We start from the raw sequence: 10,519 nt of genomic DNA, 5'->3' as shown, positions 1-10,519 counted from the left end.
TGTGTGTGTGTGTGTGTGTGTGTGTGTGTGTGTGTGTGTGTGTGTGTTTGTGTCTGTGCGTGAGCACAAACCTGATTAAATGCTGCTTTGGGGGGGATCAACTGCAGATGTCCGTGTGTGTGTGTGTGTGTGTGTGTGGGTGAGTATGCCAGGGTCAAACCTCCTGTGGCTTCACTGGCTCAATTTAGATAATCTATGAAAAATGTGAACAGCTCTGTGCACATCTGGCATTGACGGTCGGTGCTCATGACATGGTGTCATACAGTACATGCTACAACCTCAGCGGGGGCATGCGTATAAATTCGACTTTTTTGATGAATCATTCAATTCAATTTCAACTCAAATTTGAATTAACGGAAAAATAATCTAGTTTAATGACTAGATGTAATGGGGCGGCTTAGAAGTGGATAAATGGAAGTGTTCCTTGCAGGGAGTAATCTCAGATGCATCTGCAGGTTAATTGAGAACAGAGGGGGCTCAACCCAGGAAACAACCGGGTTATATAATGATGTAAAGTTACAGTCTAGTCCTGTCTCAACACGAGGTCTACAATCCCAGACCCTCACAGAGGTCCCTTCACTGTGCCTCTTGCATTACAAATGAGTCCGGATGCTATGACTCAGTTAAAAACAAGTCTATCCTTGACTTTGAAGCTATTTGAGGGAATAATGCAGATTGAGCAGAGCTATTATAAAAGATAGCTCTCTGAATGAACTTAAACAGCGCTGTGTGTTCTGAGGGATGGATGGAGCTACAAAATCCCCCAAAACACCATTTGACCAGGTGTGTGTGCACTAGACACACACACACACACACACATAACACAATGCACTCTGTCTTGTAGTGCTGAAGAGACTGATATTTCTGCGATAGGCCGAGCTGTACTCTACATTTTTTCTGTACATTTTTAGGCACAAAACAGAATTCTAGATTAAAAAATGCCATGGCAACGAGTGGAACAAAAGTTGGCTTGGAAAGCCTAACTATAAAAATACAAGAATGAACAATCAGCACACCGACGAGCAAAAGGTAGAAGCAAAATATTTAGTACTACCTCCAAGCATTATAAACCTTGCAGTCGCCCAACTACCATGTGAAGTATCGTATGAATGCAGAATACCTACAGCTGATGTTTGGTGTTTAGGCTCCTTCCTCGTCGCTCACCACGATGATAAACAAAGCTCAGCACGGCAGGGATTTGGGAATGGTGATAATAATTCCCCCCTGAACAGAGATCCAGGTGGATGCTGGGGTGGAGGCGGGGCTTATGAACGGCAGTAATGGTACAAAGCATTCAGGTTACAACAGCATGTTGCGATGGGTTTGTTGTCATACAATATAACCAAAAATATGTGGCAACAATTTTCACATGTGACACCAGAGTGGTCCGTACTATTTAGTATAACAGAATACAAGAATAAAAGACAAGAAGCTGGCATCAATCCGTCTCAGAGTTCATTCATAAATAATCAACAGGAGCCAGGTAGAATGTTGAAAAGTAAATATGTTAAGTATTACCGAAATAGCACCAGTCATGCGGCTGCCGCAAATGTAAGTGACCCGCAAGAGCATTAAAAACCAATAACATTGTCACTCAAGGTACTAACCGTGTCTCATCTAACCTCAAATGTGCATTTTAGCTCTGCTGATGACTCCTATATGATGAATATTACTGGCTTCCTCCCTGCTCAGTGACACTGTCACCCTTCAGTGGAGTAAGTTTAAAGTGGCTGCTTCTGTTTGTCTCTTCTTCTGGGGGCCTTGAGCAGCTGTGCATCTACACAAGTGTGTGTGTGTGTGTGTGTGTGTGTCTATGTGTGTCTGTTTGTTTGTGTGTATGTGTGTGTGTCTGTGTGAGTGTGTGTATCTGTTTGTTTGTGTGTATGTGTGTGTGTCTGTGTGAGTGTGTGAGTCTGTGTGTGTCTGTTTGTGTGTGTATGTGTGTGTCTGTGTGAGTGTGTTTGTTTAATGGAGCATTTTCTTTTGATGTTCCTTCACTCGGCATGGGCAGCAATGGCAATCTCCATGGCAACAGGTGTGCAAAAGCTGAAAAGATTCCCCTATTTAGTGCATGTGTGTGTGTGTGTGTGTGTGTGTGTGTGTGTGTGTACTTGAGTGTATATGCAAGCTGGTGAATTACTATCAGGTGAGCTTTAAATTGCCCGGGAGCATTTGCACTATTCACTATAATCTGTATTCTTCTTCTTGTAGTTTAATTATAATATTCATGCTGAACTAAGTGACTGACTTGATGTTTATGTAATACCAGCAGCATTAGACTGCAGTCTGAGTATTTGCTGAACCATTAAAGCTGCTGACATTGAAATGAAGTGTTCACTCAAACTCAAGGAAAGGTACTGTGAGCTGCAGATCATGTGACTGATCCTCGGTGTAGAAACATCTGTCGAATTATTTCAAATTAAAAAATCAACCTGCAAACACCACAAATATTGATTCAGTTTAATGAATTGTTTTGGTTCCAAACAAGGAGTTACAAAGACAACCTTCTCTTCAGGTTTCGTTTTCACACTGGCCCACACACACACTGTGAGAAGAGACTGAGGTGTGAGTGTAAGCTCTCTATATTTACAAGCCTTTGTTCTGGTCCACTTGCTTGCAACCAGTTTGCTGTCGCTTATCTAACTTTACAGAAGTAAACGAGTGGTGGATTCTGCTTTAAAGACTAAAAAAGCTCAGAAATCAGTAGAAATGTGTATCCTTCTTCTTCTTCTTCTTCTCCTTTGGCTACAATTCGAAGATATTTTTGGTTGTTTTTTTTCCCCACATGCTGTTATATATATATATATATATATATATCAGCAAAGATCGGCAACGATCGGCAACAATCGGAAACGATCAACAATGAACAACAATGATCGGCAATCATCGGCAATGTGAAAGGGGTCTCTCGTACTGATGCACCTACAGCCAATTATCACACAAATCTGCAGCTCCCCTTGTCTTTATAGCAACTGTCAGCTCTTTGGCTACAACAGCTATATTTGGGTTCACACTTACCACCCTCATAGCGCTGTTTTGGTCACATCAGGCCACATCTTTCAGTGAAAACTGTCCTCAAAGAAAGACTGTACACCACCTGCTCAACAGCAAACAGCCAGACTAAGTTAGCGACTAGCTGGTGAACACAGTGGAGCATTTAGCAGCCAAAGGGCCAGATATTTTTTTCGTATTTTTAACATTAACAATGGAAAAAAAAATACTATGTGTCATGTGACAAGTGTTGCTCATTGATGATCATCATCCAACTGTGCGCTTAACTGGAGGTTAGCAGAAAGCAAATATGGACTTAAGTATAGGGTCAAGAATGAATTCAACAGGAACATGATGTAGTATAGAATTAATGTAGTTTTTATTCCTAATGGTGCTTCACTTTCCCTGAATTAAGACACTTTCACAGAATGAGTGAGCCTGTTAGTCAGGATTCAGTGACCTTATCAATATTCATTTGGCTGAGAGGATGGTTTACATAAATTACTAGGAAGATAGTATTTGTCCAACCCTTGACAATCCCATAATGAGCTCCAGACATATCGTTGATCGTCATCACTCTAAATTCAATATTAATTCATTCCAATAGATGTGAGCTTTGGGCCCATAAGACCAGAGACAAGAATGATGATGGCCTCAGAAGCTGTTTGGATTTGACTGATACAGTACTTATCACAGTCAAGATTAATTCTACGTTTCACAGATGCGCTTGGTGTCTTTTGATTTCAAGTTGGTTTAAATGTAGTATTTGCTGTCATTTGTTTTCTCAGTTTGTATTTATTATCTCCAAGAGTTCAAGCCCCAAACTCCACTGCCAAATATAAAAGTCTGGATCCCGTCAGGAGCAATCAGTATTATCATGTCAGGATCATTAAATTGTCATAGATTTTTTTGACAACATGTGTAATGTAATACAAAATTCAAACACCACGGAAAATGAAACTTGAGAATAGAGAAAACGAATCTAATTAAATGACCTTTCCTGGTATATACTGTGTCAATTATATTCTTTCTCAAATACAAAACAAAGAAAAAGGGACTTTTATGATTGTTCAGTTTAGCACTTCACATGTAGCTACTATGCTTTGTGAAAGGAACTTCAGACACTAGCGCTTATTTAAACATAAGCTCATCATATCAGTCTCTCAAAATTATATAATTAACTTCAGAAAGATAAATACATTAAGTCAAAAGAGATGGGAAAAAATATTTTTCAGAATGAAGGAAATGTACAGGGCTTTAAATGACTTTGTGTAATACATTTTTTAAAATTATTTCCATTTTCACTGTACACAACTATCCATACAAATCACCTTTAGCATATTGACCCTTAACAGCTGACACTAGCTGAACTTGGTCGAAAACCCCCTCTGCTGGCTAACTTTAGAGCTACTTAAATATACTAAAACACTGCCATGTGTTGCCCGGTTTACATTTTACGACTGTATGAAATCATAGACGAAGCTACGTCCAAAATAACTCACAGAATAGTCGTTATTTTTGGCTGTTTAACGACAGTGTAACGTCTCTTTTTTTCTTAAATTCCATTTCTGACTCCATTTCCCATGAGCCTCTAGCCCGCAGCGCACTCCGTGACGCACATTTAAATCGACTGTCAAGTGCAGAGCGACCCAAACTGACCTGGTGGACGCATTTAAACGCAAAAAACTCTCAATTGTAGTGCTATTCCGTGGCAGTTGTCGCATTTAGTGGCGCAGAGCCTCTCAGTCTGAAATGTGTCTTTCACTTTATGCTGCAGAAACGTCGCTTTACACATTGTTTATTCCGATATTTCGCTTATAAACCAGCTCGTGTTGCTGCTGGAAAGCTATCATAGCTAACTTATTTCAAAATGACTCTTCCAGCTTTGCACAGCACCGGCGTGCTGTACAGGCGGATTTTATCACAGTTTCCTCAGGACATCAGTCTAGCTTTTGCCTATGGCTCTGGCGTTTTTAAACAACACGGGACCGACCAAGGTCAAATGGAGGTACGTGGACCTGCTAGTTTACAAACTCTGCTCGTGACAAACGTGCACTGTAAACTAACTCTAACGTTACTACATCGGCACAGTGACATTGTTGGTTGTCAAGTATCAGACTAACGTTCCCAAAGTATCTGTCACAAAAATGTAACGTGAAATGATCCAAATGTTTTCAGTGCCATCAGCTGTGCTCCTCTGTTATGTATTACGTCAGACAAAACTCTCTTCACGAGTGTAACTATAAGACAATCAATAATATTTTGTGATGTCATTTTGAATTACAATTTCCTCAGTTTCAATAATTTGGACAACATAACTCACAATATCATCACAATAAGAACCTAATAGAAGTTAATAAACAACAGTGTTCAATGTTAGAATGTGAAGCTGTATCCTGTCTCATTGGATAAGAAAGTGTAATGTTCTTGTGTTTTGTTTACCTTTTTGTCGTATACAGAAGAACATGCTAGACTTTGTGTTCGCGGTGGACGACCCGGTGACGTGGCACACCATGAATCTGCTGCAGAATCGCAAACACTACTCCATCCTCAAGCTGCTGGGCCCCACTGCGATCAGCTCCGTACAAAGTGAACACGGGGCCTTTGTATACTACAACACACTGGTGCCTGTGGATGGAAAGGTACTTACATTTATACTCAAGTCTCCTCGTGTTTTTCTCAGGCAGTCATAGTTCCTCACGCTGTATTTGCTTCTCGCATTCATTTTTGTTAATTGTCTGACTTTTTGTTTCAAACAATAGTATCATTATTAGCAGACGTAATGTACCGATAGCTGCTGAGTTTGAGGCTGGACAGACATTGTCTTAACATCATAAAATGTTTGGGTAGCAGTAATTCACTACATCTCTGGCTAAGATTATTTTATTGTTTTTGTCTGACTACACTTGATTAACTACACACTTTAATGACCTCCTATTCTTCTCAGATAATCAAATATGGTGTGATCAGTACAGAGTCTGTCATAGATGACCTGATGCACTGGAAGACCATTTATGTTGCTGGACGCCTTCACAAACCAGTAAGTCTCATGAATAACTATTTTTGGATCAATCAGAAAAAACTGAGCTGATTATTTTATTGTACAATCATCTATTGGACACACTCTCCATTACAAAGTTATTTAAGATAGGTTGAAACAGTGGAATGCATTATTTATTTTTCTAAAAGACTACAGGACAGTCTTGTTGCACAGTCTTGGGATTCTTTAAAAATGGACTACCTATTCAGTTTAATCTTCAGGTTGCACAAATGTACACATTCATGCTTGTGTGTGTTCATGTGTGTTCCCACGCAGGTGAAGATGCTGCTGCAGAATGAGAATGGAAAGCTCCGAGCTGCTCTGGTGGCCAACCTGAAGAGTGCTGTGACGGCCTCCTTCCTCATGTTGCCGGAGAGCTTCACCGAGGAAGACCTCTTCCTGCAGATAGCTGGTCTTTCTTATGCCGGTAACTCACCCACACAACTCTAAAAGCCAGATGAAGAATAAACACGGTACACGTATATAAGATGCACGCATGCTTGGACACAAATGTACTGAATCAGTTGTAGTAATTGCACCGAGATGAGTTGTAGGTTTAGATATGAAAATAATTCCCCTTTTTCTCCTAATTACACATACTGAATTCATGTTAAACCCAACAAATGTTTTCCTGCTAACAATGTGCTATTAAACAAGGGGAGTGTTGCTATGTAGGTTCCCTACAGAAGCAGATGGTCATGAATAATGTGCTAATGAGTGTTGTATCACATTTTGCACTGGGAACTGAACACCAGAAGGAGTTTAATATCTTGGTGTGTAATACTGAGTCCTATTTATGTCCTTGTGCTACTGCAACACCTGGATTTTCCTCTCTTGGGATCAATAAAAGCGTGAATCATCTCATCTTACTACAGCAAAGATGAAAAACTGTAAAGCAAATATAATACGCTTCAGGGAAAACATTGCGTCTGTGCCTCTTCAGGGGATTTTCGAATGGTGATCGGAGAAGATAAATCTAAGGTGGCCAATCTCGTCAAGGACAACATTCAGCACTTCCGGATTCTGTACAGCAACCTCCTGCAGGACTGCCCTCAAGTGGTCTACAAACCTCAACACGGAAAGCTGGAGGTATACACTTAAATGCTCCAAACACGACACAATTGTATTGTCTTACTTGATGTGTGAGCAACACTAGAGCGCACTGTGTGCTGTATATACAGTTTTTCCTTGTCACTCATGTGTCATTTACCTGTGTCTCTCAAAAAATCCATGGGTATCAATGTGAGAAATCGCTCTTGATGTTTCAGTCCTCTTAAGCAAAGTTTGTGGATCTACAAGGCGTCTGCGGTATAAAGGTGTACTCTACTTCTACCTTGGCCAAATACATCTGTAATTATGAATGTAATACCTTGAAGCTCTTTCATGAAAAATGGTGACAGAAATGTAAAAAAAAAAACTTACCGATTACCATAACTGCCTTAAAATGCGTGTCTTGTACTGCCTTTGAAAAAAGATGTTCCATGTGTCGTGCCTTGTCAGTGAAACTGGCAAACACATGTTTAAAGTAACAGGAGCACAGCTTTGGCCTGAGGAGCACACAGTGTGCTCACAGCCTTGGTAGTAAACCTTAGATGGGGTGTGACTGACCTGGCACTGTTACCTGCTTTAATACATTATCGACTCAACATGTGTCTCTGTTTGCATATTTAATGGTTTAATATATAATCCTCTTTCATGTTTACTGTGGTAAGGTTGTTCATCTTCTTTTTGTATTATTACTACTATTAAATGTCTCCACCACTTCCTGTTATTATACCAAGGAAACACTCGTCACACCATCCTGGAATAACAGGAATAAGTGGTTCGGAGGGTTTTTATGTGTGTGAGTGACACACTTTGCAGTGAACAGTGCTTTGGGGGAATTGTGCGCCGTTAGTGTTGCATATGGGAAATACACTTGCGCCCTTGTACGTCGTTAGACTGTGCGGTAGAAGTCCCACATGCACGAACCAGCTCCTTCGTACAGCGACAAGAAGTTTCCAACTTAGTCGTTGCGAGGCTGTAATTAGTGTTTTTAAATGTTGACTGTTTAAAGTCAATATAGTTTCACCCACTCCAATACTTTCTTCTACACATCATAGTTGTATTATCTTGAGATAGATTTATACAGGCTCCTAACAACAATGCACTCTGTTTATTGGACTACATTAGTGTCACATGAGACCTGTGGATGCGATAGTGCTGCTCAGCCTACTCTAGGCATCGCTGTTCATTTATTCTCCTTTGTGCGCCTGCAGGTGGACAAAAGCCCAGAGGGCCAGTTCATCCAGCTGATGGCGTTGCCCCGGACCCTCCAGCAGAGGATCACAAAGCTGGTCGATCCTCCGGGGAAAAACCGAGACGTGGAGGAGATTCTGCTGCAGGTCGCTCAGGACCCAGACTGTGGAGCTGTCGTTCAACAAGGTTCGGACTAACGGGCGGGTTCAGTGATGGAGGACAGGAAAAGTCATCACTCTCATTCAAATTCATTCATTAAAATTCACTCAGTGCGATCTGAAATAAAGAGCACGTTGGTTTTACAGATCACGGCTGACGTTGTGTAGGGTGAATAATAATGATGGTAGAATTATGCAGCAAATGAGTAATGTTAGGAATATATTATACCATATTGTCAAAAGACGACCCATCGGTTCATCAAAATCAAACATGTAGCACAGCTTGTAAATGGCAATTATTTATTTTTTTGTAATTGTGTCCACAAGTAGCATATCACAAAATCATATTTCAGAGTGATGAGATGTTAGCTGTTGTATAATTGCATGTTTGCGCATGTTTTTGTTCCTCCTCAGGTATTTCATCTATTGTGAAATCCTCCAGTATAACACAGAGTATCAAAGGCATTGCTACAGCAGGTAGGCACTCTTTGTTTCTTCATTGTATATTTGGGGAAAAATCCTACATTCTTCACTGTCAGGTTTTGTTAGTAAATGCTGATTTGGCGCTCATACATTATCCTGTTTTTGCCAAGAGGTACAGAGGAAGATTGATACCACTCTCTGTATGGTAACTGCACGGCCAATTAACATATTTCATGGCCTGTACGCGTTGTGCATGTCTTTGGATAAACTAGTTCTTAAACCTTCCACTGTGTATTAACTACTGTTTGAGTGCAGAAATAATGTTCTTCTAATATTCAGTTAACTGTTTCTTCCTCCCCAGGCTTGTGGAAGACGGTGTCGTACAGCTCAAAGAAGCTGAGGAAGATGTGGAAGGGTTGGAGGAGGAAGCCGTCTGTCTCTCAGATGTCCTGATCCTGTCGGTTTACCAGGAATCCGTCTTTCTCTAGAAACTGTCAGCCAGACAACAGACATCCATCCTTTGATTTTTACCCTGACACACTGTGGCTGGACGAATCACGCACTCCCCTCCTGGTTGAATCACTGAGCAGGCGTAGGTCTGTGTTTGAATAGTGTAGAACCGTCTGTACAACTGCCCTTTGTCATGCGATTCATAAAAGTTGTAGAGAGAGGGTGACATTTCACGAGCCTGACTAAATTACGGCTGACATTTAATGGTACTACAGACTGGACCATTCTGCATAATGACTACAGTGACTGGCTGGGGAACTGGCTATCTCTCTAAACTGTCTGAGAAGTTCGAGGGAGGGCAGAGACTTTGTAGTGGGTTGGTGGTTTTGCCTGTCCTGGCTCTCTGTCCTTCTCTCCAGCCCCTGCTCACTCCCAGACCTGCCAGTCCTGGTCACATGACATCCCCTCCCACCTACACACCTGTTCCCACTTTCCTCATCAGACCTGTAGTTTCTAGAAAACACACCGAAAAGTTTTTACTCTACTATATTTTTGGAGTTTTACGATAAGTAATTGTTCTTTGTATATAAGAAACATTTCACCAACGAAGACCACGCTTCTTATGATTGCAAATTAGTTTGAAATAACATGACATACATCACAAAAAACATAATAAATAGAACTGAAGCCACTGGGAGATAATTGACACACTTATACAGGGAGACACAGGTTGTTAAATCAGGAGAAACTTAATTTACAGTGAACAAATACATTTATTAAATTGTGCAAAGTAAAGTAAACATTTTGGAGAGTCGACACTGGTGGAGTTGTTGAAGACAGTAGGGGCAGGCTGAAGATCTAGATGATGGCATGTTTGAGTGGGACTGCCCTCAGTGGAAGAAACCTTGAGCACCGGATGTGATGATGAATGGGGAGGAGGGTCACATCGGTTTGTACTGAAATGACAGCTGACTGCACAGAAGAGAACAGGTCTTTAAAGTTTGACAGAAAATATATGATTGGCTGAGGGAGGCCGTGGCAAAATCGCCCACTGTCAGCTGATAGAGTAGGAGCCAGAGAGCGAGAGATGAGTGAGTGAATGAGAGCATAAAAACACTGTCCTAATATAGGTTAGAGTAAATCCCAACATCTTACATAGTTAGTTAATTATTTTACAACTGTATGATTATAAATACTATATTTCAAAATATCACTCCTC

At 40.8% G+C, this 10,519-nt stretch overlaps 1 protein-coding gene across 1 annotated transcript; it reads left to right on the top strand.

The window, feature by feature from the left end:
- Positions 1 to 4,628: 4,628 nt before the first annotated feature.
- tamm41 (TAM41 mitochondrial translocator assembly and maintenance homolog) lies at positions 4,629 to 9,922 on the top strand. The gene is made up of 8 exons (XM_031848028.1): positions 4,629 to 4,999; positions 5,451 to 5,633; positions 5,939 to 6,031; positions 6,308 to 6,458; positions 6,975 to 7,120; positions 8,290 to 8,455; positions 8,842 to 8,904; positions 9,212 to 9,922. The coding sequence occupies exons 1-8, from the start codon at positions 4,862 to 4,864 to the stop codon at positions 9,301 to 9,303; spliced, it is 1,032 nt and encodes a 343-aa protein (XP_031703888.1). The 5' UTR covers positions 4,629 to 4,861; the 3' UTR covers positions 9,304 to 9,922.
- The last annotated feature ends 597 nt before the right edge of the window (positions 9,923 to 10,519 follow it).

Source organism: Anarrhichthys ocellatus, unplaced genomic scaffold (genome assembly GCF_004355925.1).
Source record: "Anarrhichthys ocellatus isolate YVR2014 unplaced genomic scaffold, GSC_Weel_1.0 scaffold1, whole genome shotgun sequence".
In the NCBI taxonomy this organism is placed as follows: domain Eukaryota; kingdom Metazoa; phylum Chordata; class Actinopteri; order Perciformes; family Anarhichadidae; genus Anarrhichthys; species Anarrhichthys ocellatus.
This window is presented reverse-complemented; position numbering and strand designations above follow the sequence as displayed.